The sequence below is a fragment of the Anguilla rostrata genome, chromosome 15 (assembly GCF_018555375.3).
Source record: "Anguilla rostrata isolate EN2019 chromosome 15, ASM1855537v3, whole genome shotgun sequence".
NCBI lineage: Eukaryota > Metazoa > Chordata > Actinopteri > Anguilliformes > Anguillidae > Anguilla > Anguilla rostrata.
Window position 1 is genome coordinate 27,812,108 of NC_057947.1, and position 18,117 is coordinate 27,830,224.

The 18,117-nt window shown below is 47.9% G+C and overlaps 2 protein-coding genes across 5 annotated transcripts; one reads left to right on the forward strand and one right to left on the reverse strand.

Annotated features, from left to right (window-relative positions):
- Positions 1-398: 398 nt before the first annotated feature.
- On the reverse strand, positions 399-4,948 carry blzf1 (basic leucine zipper nuclear factor 1). 2 transcript variants are annotated; one of them, XM_064309971.1, is made up of 7 exons: positions 4,818-4,948; positions 4,204-4,309; positions 3,650-4,080; positions 3,095-3,294; positions 2,872-3,000; positions 2,220-2,442; positions 399-1,458 (listed from the first exon to the last, which is right to left on the reverse strand). In XM_064309971.1, exons 2-7 carry the CDS (start codon positions 4,226-4,228, stop codon positions 1,273-1,275), a joined length of 1,194 nt encoding a protein of 397 aa, XP_064166041.1. In that variant the 5' UTR covers positions 4,229-4,309; positions 4,818-4,948; the 3' UTR covers positions 399-1,272. The 2 variants fall into 2 exon arrangements, with proteins under 2 accessions (XP_064166041.1, XP_064166042.1); XM_064309972.1 differs by lacking the exon at positions 4,818-4,948 and adding an exon at positions 4,521-4,709.
- Positions 4,841-17,977, forward strand: ercc5 (excision repair cross-complementation group 5). 3 transcript variants are annotated; one of them, XM_064309969.1, is made up of 16 exons: positions 4,841-4,915; positions 5,697-5,802; positions 6,339-6,514; positions 6,629-6,744; positions 7,191-7,283; positions 7,829-7,889; positions 8,164-8,307; positions 8,642-8,849; positions 8,968-9,927; positions 10,192-10,421; positions 10,620-10,739; positions 13,753-13,966; positions 14,278-14,422; positions 14,780-14,980; positions 15,519-15,603; positions 16,828-17,977. In XM_064309969.1, exons 2-16 carry the CDS (start codon positions 5,715-5,717, stop codon positions 17,308-17,310), a joined length of 3,324 nt encoding a protein of 1,107 aa, XP_064166039.1. In that variant the 5' UTR covers positions 4,841-4,915; positions 5,697-5,714; the 3' UTR covers positions 17,311-17,977. The 3 variants fall into 3 exon arrangements, with proteins under 3 accessions (XP_064166039.1, XP_064166038.1, XP_064166040.1); XM_064309968.1 differs by lacking the exon at positions 4,841-4,915 and adding an exon at positions 5,101-5,358; XM_064309970.1 differs by lacking the exon at positions 4,841-4,915 and adding an exon at positions 5,414-5,594.
- Positions 17,978-18,117: the final 140 nt, after the last annotated feature.

An 18,117-nucleotide genomic window follows, 5' to 3' on the forward strand; every position in this document is an offset into this window, starting at 1 on the left:
AAGCATGATTATATCTGAGGTTTTGGTTTCCAGCTCTGGAATAACTAGGAACACTTAGCAACTGTAGAACATTCAGTTTTTCCATAGAGAAATTTGGGTACTTGTTTTGCCCACACTTCAGCCATATCTGTCAGTTTTATGCGTAACACTGGATTATTTAATGGGCTGAATTTACTCAATGCTGGCTGTTACAGCTATCCACAACCCATAATTGGGTCCTTAAGTTAATTCAGCTGCACAGCAGGCTTGATCTTGCGATGCAGGCAGTAATAACGTGAACAGTGTGATGTAGGAGAGGAAAGGGTATTGGTGTGTTCTTACATCAGCGCGGCAATGTAATTTTGTCGTGCGACTGAAATGCCATTCGGTTTTATTATCAAAGAGCCAGAAGGCCTGTACACTTGCAACAAAAAACCCAGTTTTTAATACAGAATTCCACTGCAGCATCACATTTTAACACAAAGGGGGGAAAAACTTGACCTCAAAGCCACATGTGACCCAACCCAGGTAAGGGCTCTCACCTGGACAGCCCACATCAGCAGCCTAAATAAATCAAGAACCCTTAGTGGTAGAAGACCGTACCTTTTATACAAACTGGGAACGCAAGTCCCCTTTAAAAAACTTACTTGCACGACATGTTTCAAACAGTGCATTTGGTACAAACAGGGTTTTCCCTACAGATCAGAGTTTACCTAAACTCATGAAATGTAGTCCCATGTCAATAACACTACAGTAATTTAAAGTCATGTTGATCAATAAATAGTCATTTTAACACTGAAATACACAATTACAGCAACTGGTATATCCACCCTCTTGAAAATCACTGTCTTACAGACAGTATATTGCTGGGTCAAACAACTGCACCTTTTTGACTGGGCAGGGGCGGCTCCCCACTCAACAGTGACCGAAAGGCATGGTTGCACCTCTGACTACAGCTGGTGGTGTCTCAATTAGTCAAGTAAAAGACAAAGATGGACCTCACTGATCCACAGTGAACAATCGCTCAGATCAGAGGGAGGTGCGAGCCTGCTGCCTCTCCTCTGTATTTAAAGTCAATTAAATTATTAAATTCTCACGCACTCACAGCGCAATACCACTCTTCTCCAGAGTACCCTTACACAAAAGCGCTGGAATCTGAAGCCATGCTGTGCTTCCCCCCCAATCGGCAGTGGCCTGGGGGGTTGCCGGAGAAAGAACGCCGGTGGCCTAAGCCAGACGCTCGGCGGAGTTTCGGAATTTTCCGGAAGCACAGCGCTGGCCCAGACCCCAGGCCTACAGCACGATGAGCTCGCCGCTGCAGCGCTCGCAGCAGTTGAAGGTGATGTTCTCGTAGCGGGTGTAGGGGTGGAAGCGCCCAATGCTCTTCTTGCTGGGCAGGAAGGCGGAGGGAGGGGACTCGGGAAGGGGGCTCGCGAACTTGTTATCCGAGCAAGATATAGGATCCAGAATCCTCAGCACCTGACAGGAAGCAACCAGCGTTATGAAGTCCCATGGCACTTAACTAAGAGGGGGTCCCCCTGGTTTTCTCTCTGCTTTGAGCTTCTGTAGTGGTTTTGTGATGTAGTGCTAAGAAGTGCATGCAGCACCATAAATGTGGTGTTGCATTTTTACATCACTATAACCTCCTTTGGTTTGTAATGGCCACTGTTTGTAAGATATTCCAGAACCCTGTGACATTTTTTGCTATAACACAACGCCAAGGATCCTGACAGACTTCGCTCATCTACTAGTCCTCATGTCTTTCAAACTGAGCAATTTCAATTTTGGACCAGCTATATTTCAAATTCAGCTATATTTAATATCATTAATTAAATGGGATTCCAACCACTTTGGGCTTCTGTTTAAATCTTTTCAGATTAACTTTACAGATTCCCGCTACTAGGGGTTAGCTAAGCTCTTATGTTTGGTGCCTCCTGCGAATTTCACTATTTTGCCAACAGCATCTTTATTTACATTTATGTAACTAAGGAAAAGCAGAGGGTGCACCAACATTGATCCTTCACTTCCCTCTGCACCTTGCTCAGATATGATCCCTCCTACATTTACTCTTGAATTTCTGTCTTGTAGCTAATTTTGTTTGACAATGAGCCTCCCATATGGTTGTCAGGTAGGGAAATGTACTAAATCAATTTGATATTATTATTATTATTATTATTATTATTATTATTAATGCTGGAGCTGAAGAGCACATTGTTTTGTTGAAAGTTAAACTAATTTACCTTCTCTGCCATTTTCTCCGCTGGAGTGTTGCAAAGTTCAGAGGTCTGGTCACTCTTCAGGCTGCTGCTGCTGCTGCCTACGTTTCCCAGCAGATGCGAGTTCACTGCGTCTGCAAGCTTGTGATTGGCTGCAGCCAGCTCACCTGTACTGAGCGGCTGGGCACTGGGATAATAGCTCTGCTGTCTGCCCCACTGCAGTGAAACCAGCAGCTGTTCCAGAGACCTGCAGGAACACAAAACATCTTTGTTACCATCGTTATTAACTCCACCAAGAAGGTTACATAATTGTGTCCGTCTGACTGTTTGTCTGTCCGTCTGTGACAGACATATCTGGAAAAGTAATGGGCAGACTTCCATGAAATGTTCTGTGCACATTTATGTTCTCAAAAGGAAGAAATCTTTTGATATTGGTGACTTTTCCTCTAGCACCATCACCAGGACAAACGTATCACAAAAAGTAATGACTGGATTGCCAAGACGTTTGCTGTGCACATTCACGCGAGGGGAGATTGTTGTGCCTTGGCAGAGGTCTGTACTCTACTGAGTGCATTCTTTCTAGTTGTAGTCTTAGTAGAGAGAGGAAGTCCAAGGAGACTCCAAGTTCCTCTTATGAATCAGGACTATGTTATGCATGTTTCTGTGAGTTTGGTACCTGTGTGTGTGTAGCATCTCCCTGGAGAACTCCTCCCTCTCCCTCAGAAGGTCCTGGATGGCACTCTGGGCCTCTCGGGTCTGTCGCTGCAGAGCTACCCTTGCGTTGGTCAGCTCTTCCGCCATCACTCTAGACAAGGGACAGGACATCAGTCGGTTTTCATTCTCTCTCTCTCAGACATGGCCACACACAATCTCTCTCACACACACACACTAAACAGTACCTGCTGGCGAGGAACTTGCTTCTCCAGACATCGCACTGAATACTCATGCGCTCCAGCTGTTCTGTGGTGTGGGCCAGGTTGAGACCCAGTGTCTCGTTCTCCAGTATCAGCTGATTCTTCTCCCGAGCCAGACGCTCAAAATGGTACTGCAGGTCATCCCCCACTGACGCCACCAGCAACTTTTTCAGCTCCCGGTTCACCTGCACAGAACAGGTAATTATCACAGACGTACACAGGTACTGCCTGCATCACCTCCACAAACAATGTCACTATGTCATATCTGTATAAAAGCACACTGTTACACTGTCCATGCTTATTCTGATATTGCAGACTGTTCATACATCTCCACTGCACTGTTACAACAACTTAGTCATATACATACGCCTTTAATGTCCATTAACAACCCAGACACACAATGCTGAGGTCTTCTGCTATTGTCACACTGGCAATGCTAAGCTTACGATGTTAAGGCTGGGCTGCTTCTCTAGAGGCAATTTGTGCAATTAAAGACAGCGTGTAAAGACAATGAATAATGCAAATAAGCAGAACAGCCACCTCAGTCTGGACTCGTAGCTGGTTGGACAGTCCTTCCTTGTCCTGTAGCAGTCTGCGCTCAGAGTTCTGCAGCTTGTCCAGGGCGCTCCGCAAGTCCTGGGCCTCCTTTCGGGGGTCCGCGGGGGGCTCCTCCGCCTGCGCTGGCGCCTCGCCCTTCACCTCCCCTCCGGCCAGGCGGTTGCCCTTGCTGGGCACGTGGTGAAAGATGGCGGACCGGGGGACCACGATACGCACCGCCTCCAGCTCCGTGCACGCCTCCCTGGCCACCTTGCCCAGGTGAAGCACCCCGGGGGGTGGGGCCCTGGGGCTGTGCCGGGGCGTGGGGGCTTTCAGCAGAGTCTCTGCGACGCTCTCGACGGCGGCCGGCGGCCCGTCCGTCTCCATGCCATCGCCGAGGCCGCGAACGGGCACTGCAGCCGGCGCCAAGGCATCTGAAATGCAATCGCTTCATTGGAATGCAGCATTACAGAGCAGGCACTAGCAGGCGACTACAGGGTGACACCCGGGTACTACCATGTAAGTATTTCGGAAATACGACAGACAGAGCTACATACCTTTTAATGCTACAAAAGTAGACATGGTGGAGAGGCTCCTAAGCAGGACAGGAGAACCCAGGTAGATATAATGTTTGAGTGCCTGGGTAGGATGACAGTTCCACTCCTGTAATTGACACAAACGCATTTTGTCACCAAGAATATAGATAGAGTGGAAGTCTAATTGAGTAGGTCTAATCTTATCTATGAACAGCGGAGTACAGCAGTTATTGTTGTATGCACTTCAGACTGCCCTCTTCTTATCGATAGCTTTATCGGGATGAATACGTAAACAAAGAGGAAAACATCACTGAATTTGGCGACAAAGCACCTCTTACCAAGTTTCAGGGAATCCAATGATTTAAAATCAATACCACCTGAACAACCAACTAGACACTTAGACGTTCGCTTGGCTCGTCGTTAAGTCTAGTTAGCTATTTTAAAATCGAAACTGTCCAAACTGACGCGAACCTTGTTGAGACGCCGATCTGAATAGAGCTAAATTAACAGTACAACGGTAGAGGTTCGCTTTTCCATATAAGCTTTGTCACATAAAACCTATATGACCAACAAAATATCTATGATAACGTTAAATTCTCCGTCCTTTATAAAATATTTACAAGTGTACACCTCACCTGTCTCAAACAAACGGTCACACCACAGCCGCCATCTTCTCCGAGTTAGCGGAAGTTGTTGGCCGTTGTCACGAAGAAAGGAAAACAGGAAGTTGTGGGTGGGTAGCTCTTGCCCTTAGTTCGCTAAACAATGCTTATTTCATCAAAACAAAATGTATTTCCTAAACTTTACGTGAAATATGTTTAATAATTACACGTATTTAGGATTTGTGTTCAGGGATTCAACGTGGCAGATGACGCCCCATGAGACAATAATAATAGCGGAACTATTAGAACACCGGTACCTAGTAACCAGAAGGAACGTAAATATTGAGGGACAGTTTAGCACGGTGAAATCGGGTGAAATGCTTAATGAGTGTGAAGAACTTTTATTTTGAAATGTTATTAAAGTATTTTTATATCGCTAAAAAAGATATATTTAAAATATTTTAAAATGACGCGCAATGCAGCATGAGGGGGAATTTTATTAGCGAGAGTAGTGAGTAGTAAGATCTTGAATTTTGAAAAACAGAGAGAACGGGCTCTTGTTAGCTTCAGTGAGGTGAGCAGCATATTCAAAGAAAAATTGCACTGCAATGTTATTAAACACATATAGATATATACCACATAAGCTGTAGTTACCCTCTTTATGTATAAAAATGCATATAACTTAATATATACTTATAGATACAGCGTACTTACTGTACTTACGTACAGCGTAAGTTCAACAAGTTCCGATCACGTGTAGTTACTTGGCTAGCTATAAGGTTCACTTCTAAGAGTCCCGGGACCACTACAGTAAGGAGCTGGCGACCAGCTAGTTTGCTGCTATTAGTATAAAGAGATAAAATAAAGACAACACAGCGGATGGTTAAACCACTGTATATTGTGTAATTGCAGGTGTCTTTCCGGAGCGTCATGGGAGTGCACGGACTGTGGAAGTTGCTGGAAAGCACGGGGAAGCCGATCAATCCAGAGACGCTGGAGGGAAAGGTTCTCGCTGTCGGTATCCTTGCCTGAAATATTACAGCTTGTCAAATCAACAAGGATTGATCATTCATAACTGCTCGCGAAACGTGCTTTCTTGTGTTAATTTCCATTGTGGGGTCATTTCCTTGGGCTGCCACTGAACAGGTTCTCTGGAGCTCTGATGCAAGATCCCACAATGTCCAATCCGAAGCTAGTCCGGAGGTTTCTGCTCCTCCCCCACACCAGTATAAATTGTTGGTTAAATGTCGGTGTTACTAATTGGTTTCAGTCGCTCTGTCCCGACCCTCAACTAGATCAACAATAAAATTTCTCACACTTCACTATTCATTGGTGACATTTAAATAGTGACATTCATTAAACTAAATGTACTTCCAGAAGTTCACCAACAAAGTAACATTATATACTCAATACTTATTCCCACCCTTGTTAAATTTCATAAAAAGCATTGTTTGTTTTTATTTGGACAGTTGCTGTGACAGTGAGACCAGTCAAAATCCCAGATTTATTGTGCACTGCGTGAGTGTGTGTATAGTCCTCAGCCCGGCCGTACAGACATCAGTATATGGCTGAATCAGGCCGTGAAGGGAGTAAGGGATCGTGATGGCAACAGTGTCCAGAATGCTCACCTCCTCACACTCTTTCACCGCCTCTGCAAGCTGCTCTTCTTCCGCATCAAACCCGTATTCGTCTTCGATGGCGACACGCCGTTCCTCAAGAGAGAGACTGTGGTGAGTGTTCACGGAGAAACGCACTGGTACAGAAAGACTGGTGACCACAGGTAGCAGGGACAGCTGGTTTACACGGAGGGAGAAGAGTGTTAATCTCACCCTCGTCGTTCTCAGGCCAAACGGAGACAGAGGAAAGAGGAGGTGAACAGGGAGTCCAAGGAGACCACTGAGAAATACCTCAAGACCTTCCTGAAAAGACAAGCGATTAAAGCTGCACTGGGTGAGAAGAGGTGAGGAAGGAAACGAAAGAGTGCATAATGATAGGATTCAAGATGCAAGAAACTTTATTGCCACACAACTAGGATGGTGGTATTTGTTTTCAGGACAGCATGGTAGCTCTGAATACAAAAAGGAAAAGAGCACAATAGCCACAGAAACACAAACACAACAATTTCATAAATAAGAGTTCAGTTGCGCTCCGGTGACCAGCGTCATCTGGCCATTCAGCCTAGCTAGGCTTACCATTTACTTACAACGTAGCGAGTATCCAGCTCTGCTCAAGCCTGGACTTGGACACCACAAGTGACACTGCCTCGGCTACATGGCCTGGCAAGGTGTTCCATGCATTCAGCATCTGAATAGGAGCAAAAGGGAACAGGACTGGAAACATGAGGCTGTTACATCATTCACACTGTGTAATAAATCTAACTTTTTTTTTTTTTTCGTTATGCCCCAGTCAAGAGAAGTTCCCGAGCATTTCCAGTGTGAGAAGAGAGGAAGTTGACGATATGTATGTGTTGCCTGCTCTGGAAGAGAGGGAGAGGAACAGGTGAGGCTGCTGGCTTTTGCTCCCTGGGGATCGAATATGGTGAAGTTCTCACTAGAGCCTGCGCTTTTAGCTTCGTGGTACAGTAGTACTTACTACAGTACTGCACGTTGCCTGGCACAGTTTTACTGCATTGCTGTGTACCGTGAATCATATTTCTATGGCAACGCTGTATGCTGTGAATCAGTGTGCGCATGACTCAGTTTTTGTATTTGTCAGAGTAGCACTCTTAGTTTTTCAAGTACATTTGGAGAAAAACCTAGTGTAGATTGGGATATGCATTTTGTAATAGATTTTCAAGTTGTCTCCAAAAACAAGTTAAAAAACAACAAGAGCAATTCTGTGTAAGAATGTAACACTGTTCTTTGGCCTTTTGCTGCGTGAACTGTACGAGCTGTAGAACAAATCATTTTTTACTATGGAAGCTTTTCCTGTGTCTGTCATAGTGCAGCTGGTAAATTTCTGATTCCATCCCTACTCTGGAATTGTGCCATTTTGGCTCCTGGCTGTTTACCCTGATACAGCTGTGTCCCTGTGTCTTCCCCCAGCTCTGATGAGGAGATGGAGAAAGAATGGGAGCAGTCCACGCAGAACCAAATAATGTGGCAGGTGAGGGTGTGTGTGTTGTGCAGTTGGTGGGTACAGTGTGTGTGAAGCCGGTGCCACGAGTGAGTGCTCACATGATTTTATCTCTGTGATGATGTATTATAATAAATATCATAATGACTGCCATTGTACGCTTGTCAGGGTACCTAACCTGAATTACTTCCAGAAATATCCAGCTGTATGAATGGATAAGTAATGCAAGCTGTGTAACTTTGGCTAAGAGCTTATGCTTAATGTCTAATGTGTTGGTATATATAAGTAATGTGGTGTCCACCAGGACCACATGTTGGAGAATCCAAACTCCATGGACATCGACTCAGAGGAATTCGCCGTCTTACCTGCAGAGATAAAACATGAGATCCTGAAGGACATGAAGGAGTTCAGCAAGAGACGCCGTACCATGATTGAGAAACCCCCAGAGGTAGCACACACACATCACACACACACAGACACACACCACACGCATCCACACACACACACACACACACACAACGCATCGCTCAAACACACACACACACACACACCATACACATCACACACATCCACACACGCACACACACACATCACACGCATCCACACATACACACACACACACATCACACGCATACACACACACACACACACAGACACAGAAGAAGTCTCTCTAGACCCTTGACAAATTTCCCATGTACACCGGAAAGGTTGCAGAGTTCTTTGTTTCCTATTCATGGAGATAATAACACGAGTACTGAGTGTGTGCGACGTTCTCCTCCCAGATGTCCAAGGAATTCTCCCAGTACCAGCTGGCAGGTCTCCTCCGTCGGAACCAGCTGAACAACCGCATCGAGACCGTGGAGAAGGAGATGAACCAGAAGAGCTCTGCTGGAGTGATGGAGGAGTACAGGGAGGAGGACGGGCAGGAGCGTAGCGTGGAGGCCCGCCGCCTCGTGTCAGAGGACTCCTCCCACTACATCCTCATCAAAGGTGGGTCTGCCCAAAAGGCCCATACACACATGCATACACACTACATCTCATCAAACACAGGACATAGGGTTCGATGCTCTGCGGCTGTTGGGTCATGTGATTTCTCTGGTCTCCTCAGGGTCTAAGAAGAGTGAGAAGCCAGCAGAGACGCGGCCGGCTGTGCCAGCCTGGCCCAGCAGCTCCAGGGGGGCGCGGGGCAGACCGGAGCCTCTCTGGCGCCCCATATCTGAGGACAGCCCTGAGGAGGAGCCTCCCTCGCCCCCGGCTGCAGGACCCCCTTCCCCCAGGACCCTGCAGGCCATCCAGGCGGCCATGATGAGCAGCGGCTCGGATGAAGAGGGCGGGGCTGGGGGCCAGGGGGCGGACAGCCGGCGGGGGGCGGGAGAGCTCTCGCCTCGAACCCTGCTCGCCATACAGCGAGCCCTGACTGAGGACCAGCCTGCCCCCGGGACCCTGCCAGACCAGCAGTCTGCAGAGCCCCACCAACACGCCCCTCTGCTCAGAGAGTGTGTTACTATCAGCAGCTCTGAGGACGAGGAGGGAGAGCCCAGCGAAGAGAGGAAGGAGGCCTTCAGCACAAACATGCTGTCTCAGAAGACAGGACTGGCGGAGGGGCCAAGACCCGGGGAGAGGGCGGGGCTGAGTGAGGGGGCAGGATTGGAGGAGAGGGCAGGATACGGGAAGGGGGGAGTACTGGACAGCAGGTTGAACAACGAGCGGCATTTGCATCTTGCCCCCCAGGACATCCACGATTCGGAGTCCTCTGATTCCAGCCATCCAGACACCTCCCAAGAAGAACAGGCGTCAGTGTCATCCACACATGCACAGCCACTGAATGGAAGCCGCAGCTGGGAGAAACCACACCCTTCAGCCAACATCCTCTGCCCACCCCATGACCAGGAAGTGGCCACCATGACAGGAAGTACACAGGTGCAACGACGGCTGAAGGCTGTCACTCCCTTCCTGGCACAGATACCTGAGGAGAGCTCTCTGGAAGAGGGGGAGGAGAAGAGGGACAAAGAGGAGAGGGCGGGGCAGAGCATGGAGAAGGTGGAGAGTGAGGAGAGTGACTCAGAAGGTACGACCCCCCGTTCTGGACTTCCCTTGTACTGCACTGCTCTAGTTAGTACTGTTCTGTGTGCTATAGTGATCAGTGCTGTCCCATGTGCTATAGTGATCAATGCTGTCCCGTGTGCTATAGTGATTAGTGCTGCCCTCTGTCTTGCCTGCGCTGTCTGTTCTGTGTGCAGTATCCTGTATCCTGCCATGATGAGTACTGCCCTGTGTGCTGAAGTGCTTAGCGCTGCTCTGTGCTCTAACTGTATGGTGATCACATGACCAGAGAGTTTCATCGAGGTGCCCCAGGGGGAGGGTGAAGAGGAGGTGGGGCCAGATGATGAGCCGCTAAAGATGGAGGAACACGACGTCAGGTCTGCTGGGCGGGAGGAGGCAGAGGAGACGGAATCCCTGAAGGAGTCCCCGAGTTCTAGACCCGAGACAGAGCAGGAAGTCCAGCAGCTGCAGGATGCTCCTGCAACCCCTGCATCCAGCGAGTGGGCCCACATAGATCCGGTAAATCAACTGCTGCTTCCTGTGTGATGATCTGTTACATCCCAGCAAAACGGCATATCGCTGCGCACTACAGATCGGTTTACACAGTGCCTGCAGAACAGGGGTGTCAAACTTCAGTCCTGGAGGGCCAGTGTCAGTTGGTTAAACTCCCATCCTGGTGCAGTCTCTGAGACTGACAGTACCCGTGTTGTCCTGTAGGGGGAGCTGGCGCAGCTGGAGAGCTCCCTGCAGTCGCAGCAGAGCAGCCTGCGGGCGCAGAAGCAGCAGCAGGAGCGCGTCGCTGCCACCGTCACGGGACAGATGTGTGCGGAGAGCCAGGTGAGCTGCCCCCGCTCTGCACTGCACACCTGCGTATACCTGCGTATGCCTGCGTATGCCTGCATATATCTGTGTACACCTGCGTATACCTGCATATATCTGCATATACCTGCATACACCTGCATAAACTGTACCTGTGTATACCTGCATATACCTAGGTATACCTGCGTATATCTGCATATACCTGGGTATATCTGCGTATATCTGCATATACCTGCGTATACCTGCGTATGCCTGTGTATACCTGCAAACACTTTTGCAGCGTTGAGACGAATCTTACAATGGACGTATAATTGTTATATTACATTTTTAATGAGCTGTTTACACAAAGGGTTTCACAGAGTATCCAACGGAACGCAGTTTGCCTGCTGGAATTGATATGGCGTGCGTACCATTAAGATTCAGCTGGGTTCTTGTATAGTTTAGTGATTGCAGCATACGTAATCATTTTATATCACAGCACTTAGAAATTCTCCAACAGAAGTTTTCATTGTTGTTTTATTTTAGTGAATCCTTATTTTACAAACTTTAATTTGAAATTCAGTTTTGTATCGTCATCAAAGAGCATCGTCCACCACATCCTTTGGTTATTATTTTTAACATCCCTAAGCTACACACTCCTATGCACACTGTGAATCAATAAGCCTCAGAAACCTGCACATGTGGCCCTGCCAGTACCCTGGAAGCCTGCTGTTCAGTCCGCGGCGGCTTGAGTCAGGGCTGTTTATCCCCGAACAGCAGCGCTGTTGACTCGACCGCATACAGCAGCGGAGACGTGATGTCAGAGCGTCCCGCTGCAGATTCCCAGCATTCCCGGCGTGGCCTTCTCATCCGCCGGGATGAGCGGAGAAGGCCGGCGTCTCTCGCAGCGCTTCTGTTTCCAGGCCGTCGGGTTCTGGCTCCGCGGGTTGTTCTCGGAACAGATGGTGTTACCAGCGGCAGCGAGCTGTTTTTCTGTATGACCCGGCCGTCTAATTTAAGATCCTTTCCATTTCTTACCCATATCCGAGCCCGGGATTCCCAACCGTGAACCGTTCTAAATGTCAGTCAAAGCAAACACAGCGCCGAGGGCCCCGGCTTCTGAAATACGCGCAGGAGTGTCCTGTGCTTTACTTCAAATCACATGGCGAAAAGCTAAATTCAGAGATGCCCGTAACACCCATTTACCTTCCATGCCATCAGCAATCAACATTCATTCCATTTGTTGTTTGTAGGAAGGGAGGTACACAGTACAATGCCCAGCGTTAATTCAACTCTTAACAGAGTACATACGAGTCCGGCTGGGATCAGATGTACTCTGTAAGAGTTAATTTAACACTGAACATTTTACTGTGTGTGGATGAAGTTTTACAATGTAAATTGTGGGTTGTTTTTTTTTTACCCTGGGTTATGAATGTTGGGGATGAAGCACCACTGGTGGCTTGTTTTTCCCGTAAGGGCTCGTAGCGGGTTCAGGAAAGGACAGGCCGCTCCTGTGTGCGCTCGTGCTGTTTGCGCAGTAGAGAAAGATGATGAGCAGCCAGCATCACTTGTCCTGGCACATCAGGGGCTGCGGGGCTGTGGGGCTGTTATGCCGTGGCTTTAAAAGGCTAAGCGCTGGGCTCCCATTTGGCTCGGTCGCTAAAACCCCACGGGACCGGGCCCTGCAGTCAGCGGACGAGCCTTAAGCTCGTCTTAAGCTGGCCGCGGCCGGGACTCCACCGCGGCGGCGCGCCGCTGAGCTCGGCCTCGACGGCGGAAAGCCGCGGGTCCCCGGCCCGCCGGCGAGAGCAGAACGGCGAATGACGACGCAAAATGGCAACTCCAAACTGGACCATAAAAGACCAAAAGGAAGGCTGCAGCCTAGCTTAGTTGTGTGTGTGTGTGTGTGTGTGTGTGTGTGTGAGAGTATGAGTGAGTGAGTGTCTGGCTGTGTGTCTATGTGAGTCTGTGTGTGTGTGTGTGTGTGTGTGTGAGTGAGTGAGTGAATGAGTGAGCGAGTGACTGAGGAAAGACGGCCTGGGGACCTTGTGGAAATATCTAGAGTAGTGCCAGGTATTTATCCTCTGAGCTGTCAGTATGAGATTCAGAGCCTTGGTATTAGGCCTCTGTGCCAGGCAGAAACTCCCAGCAGTATTTAAGAAGCTTAGCACCCCCCTCCCCTGTATATGCTGGTGATATACTCACCCTGTCCCATCAGGGTTTGGGAATTTTAACAATCTTCAGTCCAGAAAGACACACACACACACTGACCCATAAAACAAAATATCTCCTGGCAAGGAATGGCCTTTCCATTTTTACTCGCTGATTAATTCTGCTCGAGAAGCGTGATTTATGTACGTCTATAAACAAACACACGGGCATAATCTCCCTCTTTAATGACAGATTAGATACACATCTCACATGGAGATGTTTGGGCTCAACCAGGGCTAATCACACACACTCCTGAGGCCTTGTGTTTTTCGTACTTTTTTCCACAAGCAGTTTAGTTCCAGTGACCACGTGGCCCCACTTTCAACAACTAGGACCTGGCAGATTAAAGTTTTTAGCGTATAATTTAATTATAAAATCGAATGTTTTTCCAAAGGAATAATTTCTCATATAGCATATTAGCACGACAGTCTGGTGTGGTAATTGGTTGAGGAGATGTGGCGAAAAATTAATGTAAAATGAATAAAAAGGATTTAGAACACAAGCTCCGTGTCTGTTTAAACATATACTGAAGCCGTCTTCCTCTTAAAGATCAGCGGTGAAACATGCGCACTTAGGCTGCAACAGACACTCTCAAACCTTGCAGATAGCTGTGCTTATATTAGCCATCCATATTTGTGCATTTATTTAATCCAAGTTTAATCTGCAAACCCACAGTTGTGAAGGGCTATGGGTGAGACTTGAAGTGAGACTGCATTTTGGACACGACATTCGCTCAGTTGTCCAAGCTCGGTCCGGCTGGTTCAGGATTATTCTAGGTTCACATCCACACTGTGTGCTGGTGCTGGGCCTGTGGCCCTCACACTGTGCTGGCTGCCTGCAGGAGCTGCTGAAGCTCTTTGGGGTGCCCTTCCTGGTGGCTCCGATGGAGGCGGAGGCGCAGTGCGCCGAGCTGGACCTGACGGACCACACCCACGGCACCATCACCGACGACAGCGACATCTGGCTGTTCGGCGGCCGGCACGTCTACAAAAACTTCTTCAGCCACAGCAAATACGTGGAGCACTACGAGTTCTCTGACCTTCAGACCCAACTAGGTAACACTAGCCGGGAAGAGGCCTTGGAACGCCAAGATAATGCCGTGTGCTCGACCCTGTGTGGGCTCCTGTACCGCATATTGAACGTTGTGTCTTTTATGTGATGTGAGCACATCTAGCCGCATGCTGAAGAGTTAACCCTTTTTTGGAATGTTTATTTTTCCCATAATTCAAAATGAGTGTTCTAGAATTCTGTTGTTTCAATTGCCAGTAGTTGATCGTGACATCAGCATCTGCGTTAATGTTCAGTTAAGAACATTCAGTTAAGAACTAATCACACGTCTGTCTGTCTACCCTACGCTGCCTTTCAGGGCTGGACCGCACTAAGCTCATTAACCTGGCGTACCTGCTGGGCAGTGACTACGCAGAGGGCCTCGCGGGTGTGGGCTACGTAACGGGCATGGAGATCCTGAATGAGTTTCCAGGACCAGGCCTCGAGCCTCTGATCAGCTTATAGTGAGACCCGACATTTTCCCTTTTATTCACTACAAGGTGTTAGCCCAGAGGTAGAAAATCCTGGTTCAGAAAGTTACAGTCCTCCCAGTATTTTGTTCCAATCACCTGGATTTGCTAATTAGCACGGTCCTTCAGCCAGGAGGTAGAACTAATTAGTGAAATCAGCTGGCTGAGTTCATGGGTGAAAAAAAACATGGAACAACTTTTACTTTCTGACCCCTGGTCTTAACACCTCTGCATTAGCCTCAGGCTAACAGCATGCTGTTGTATAGTATATTAATGTAGTCATACTGTGCACCTGACACTAGTGGGTGAATGTGTCTCTGAAGTGGGTCACGTGTTGCGTTTCTGGCGCAGTGATTGGTGGAAAGAAGCCCAGGAGAACAAGAAGCTGTCTGCAAATCCCCGGGACACCAAGGTGAAGAAGAAGCTGAGGAATCTCCAGCTTCACCCCGGCTTCCCCAATCCTGTGGTCGCCCAGGCATACCTGCAGCCCGCCGTGGACCAATCAGGCGCCGCCTTCACCTGGGGACAGCCCCACCTGGAGGACATCAAGGAATATCCTCTGCGTGTACACGCACATGTGTTGCGTATGCGTGCATTTGCTCATGTATGTGAGCATGTGCTACAGGAAAAAATTCGAGCAATATCTGCATGAGGAGTGTGAAATTGTTGCAGATGTTCTTGAAAGTGCACATTTGCCTGTGTGTGTGTCTGTGTGCCATAGTGACACACAGTTACAGTACACTAAGGAATAACTAACGGCCACCTGTTTGACCAGATGTGATCCAGTACACATAATAACCCACCCCGCAACCCACAGGGGTCTACCCAGCATGTGCTTCCCCATCCCTTTTTTCACACTCATTCCCATTCCCCTCATCCACATTTTCTCATATAAAAAAAAAACCCACTCGACCTTCCCTAATGGTAGTGACAAGGGTGTTGTGACCCAACCACTGCACTCTCAGTAATCGCTACTTGGGATGTTGGTGATTTAAGAATCTAGGCCATTTCTTTGTGCACTGATAATAAGTCACACAGGATAAGAGCTTCAGTGAAAGTGTCAGCACCTTCCCTCCTTAACCGGCTGCACGTTCTGCCAGAGCCGCTTCGGCTGGAGCAGCAGGAAGACGGAGGAGGTCCTTCAGCCCGTCCTGAAGCAGCTCAACGCCCAGCAGGTCAGTCCAGCTTGAGCCGGGGACGGACAGACAGATGGACAGAATGCCATTCTCACTGAACCAGCAGGGTGATCCGGCTAGTTAACCCTTTGAAGAGTTGGGGTTTTTTTGGAATGTTTTTTCAAAGTTTTATGTCAGTGTTCTAGAACTCCATTGCTTTCAGTTATCAGTAGTGATTGTTACATCACCATTAGAATGCTCTTAACCTTTTAAGGTTAATAACATTCTAATCACATATTTGTGATCTCACACAATATGTGATTAGAGGGTTAAGGTGTAAGATCACAAACATGTGATTAGAATGTTATTAACCTTAAAAGGTTAAGGAACTGGGCTTATGACTGAAAGGTTTCCGAGTTCATCCCCAGATGGGGTTCTGCTGTACGTGTAGTTTTATAGTACTTCATTTGAATCACCGTGCATGGTGTTGAGTTTAGTTACGCAACCTAGGGGCAACTGCCAAGCTGCAAATAAATAATATAAGCAGAGACTCACTGACAGACTGGCAGCCAGACATTAACACAACTGTAGCCTTACAGATATAGAATTCCAGGGCCAATAATAGATCCCACAGAAGTGGATCAGGAATACGGGTAACCCTCGCAGCAGCTTGAATTCTGGGAAAAGATGTTTTCAGTGGAAAAAGATTGGTCTAACACTACATTTTATAGGAATCCTGGGTCAGGCTGATATCTGGCAATACAGGATATTGTGGTATATAAAAATAATAAAGGTGGTATTTAATGCTGTCCAAACTGTCAGTGCACCATTTTTAGAACGCATGTATTAATAAGTGTTCCTTTACTCAGAATCTCATCGTTAAGCACTGCCACTGTTCACAAACACAACGCTGAATTACATTGCGCAAGCGTTGTTGTCAAATAAAAAATTTCTATTAATACGTCTTACTGCTAACGGATCCTGCTGGCTAATGGATTAGACCAGAGTAAAGAGACAAGGCGGTTGATTTGGTTGCCAAAAAAAATGCATCAGCTCCGTTGTGAAATATGTTGGTCTTCTACCACATTATAAAGGGAAACCCAGAGATATTTAAGTGAGGTATTCTTTTGACTTTGGTGATGGTAACACTGAAAAGGCTGTGTGATGTGATGGGATACGCTATGAGGTGACGTGATGATGTCACAGTGTGTTCTGGAGCATGAGGCTCTTTTTTCAGGCTGAGCTCTGCTGTGTCCTCAGTTTTCCCGCCTCTTCCCCCGTCAGACGCAGCTGAGGATCGACTCCTTCTTCCGGCTGGAGCAGCAGGACCGCCAGGCCATCCGGAGCCAGCGGCTGCGCAGAGCCGTCACCTGCCTGAAGAGGAAGGAGCACGGGCAGGAGGAGGAGGAGGAGGAGCAGGAGGAGAGCTGCTCCCCAGCTAAGACCAAGAGGGGGAAGACAGTGGAGGAGGCGCCGGCTGACGCTGGGAGGCCGGCGGCATGGGCTGGGGGGTTCCTGGGCTCAGGAGACGCCGCCCTCTTTCCGGGGGAGGAGCAGGAGGGCAGCGATGAGGACACGGAGCAGAAGAGCGCCCCCTGCGGGGCGCCGCCCAAACTCAGCCCTCCGAGGCCTGCACACAGCAACAGCAGTAGCAGCAGCACCGGGGACGACAGTGACCCTGGCGACAGGGTCACCATGGTTACCGCGCGCCCTGTGTTCCAGAGCAAAGGGAGGGGAAGGCAGCGGAAGAACAAGAGGAAGCAGTGAGCTGGGCATCGTCCCAGGTTGACGAGACTCGGTGAACTGTGAGATAAAACATATGAAATGCTCTCTGGTGGGGAGTCAGTGTGTTCTAACGGACACAGACCGCACAAAGGAAGTGTAGTGTTACTAGTATGGCTGTTACAACCTAGAATTATGCAGATTGTAAATCTTGTAGGTGTCATTTCAGAACAGCGAGAATGCTGTGTGATGTGCTTTTGTGACACAGAGATGTGTATTTTTATACTTTTTGAAGAGTACTGGAATAATGAAATTGTATGATGTAGTGTTTCCACTCATAGAAACTTTTTTGCCACTGTCAATGCCAACGTATATAATGCTTTGTGAATATATAACAGGAAGTTTACCAATGATACAAGAATAAATAAAAGAATATGTAAGATTAAAACTTATGCTTGAAGACGAATGCTTATGTCTTTCCTGTCATGGATGGGCTGCAACAATAGGCTTACAGTAAATGATACTGACTTGGTGCTATGCTGAGTATATCAGGGCTTTTGATTATTAGTATTCCAGGCATCTCTTTACAACAACCAGCTCAGTGGAAACATAATTTTTCTCATGCCTGGCCTTGTTTGCTCTTTTGCTATCTGAAAATGTAATGTCAGATATGCATCTTAAATGGTGAAAATAAAACGGATGAGAAACGTGACTGCTGTGGCACTGAATAAATGCAGACATGCACACACTGCATGTATTTCTCCAATTGTGGCTCCTCAGCTGCACACACTGCATGATGCTGGTACAGCTGCATATATGCACACACTGTGCATGATACTGGTACAGCTGCAT

Bases quoted from the DNA above. Each gene is read 5' to 3' on its own strand.
- blzf1 (XM_064309971.1), bottom strand. From the start codon at position 4,228: ATGTCTACTTTTGTAGCATTAAAAG. The intron at 3,295-3,649 runs GTGGCTGTTCTG...TGTTCTGTGCAG, and splicing joins AGCTACGAGTCCAGACTGAG to GTGAACCGGGAGCTGAAAAA. The intron at 2,443-2,871 runs GTACCAAACTCA...GTGTTCCTGCAG, and splicing joins GAGATGCTACACACACACAG to GTCTCTGGAACAGCTGCTGG.
- ercc5 (XM_064309969.1), top strand. From the start codon at position 5,715: ATGGGAGTGCACGGACTGTGGAAGTTGCTGGAAAGCACGGGGAAGCCG. The intron at 6,745-7,190 runs GTGAGGAAGGAA...GTTATGCCCCAG, and splicing joins GCTGCACTGGGTGAGAAGAG to TCAAGAGAAGTTCCCGAGCA. The intron at 10,422-10,619 runs GTAAATCAACTG...GTTGTCCTGTAG, and splicing joins AGTGGGCCCACATAGATCCG to GGGGAGCTGGCGCAGCTGGA.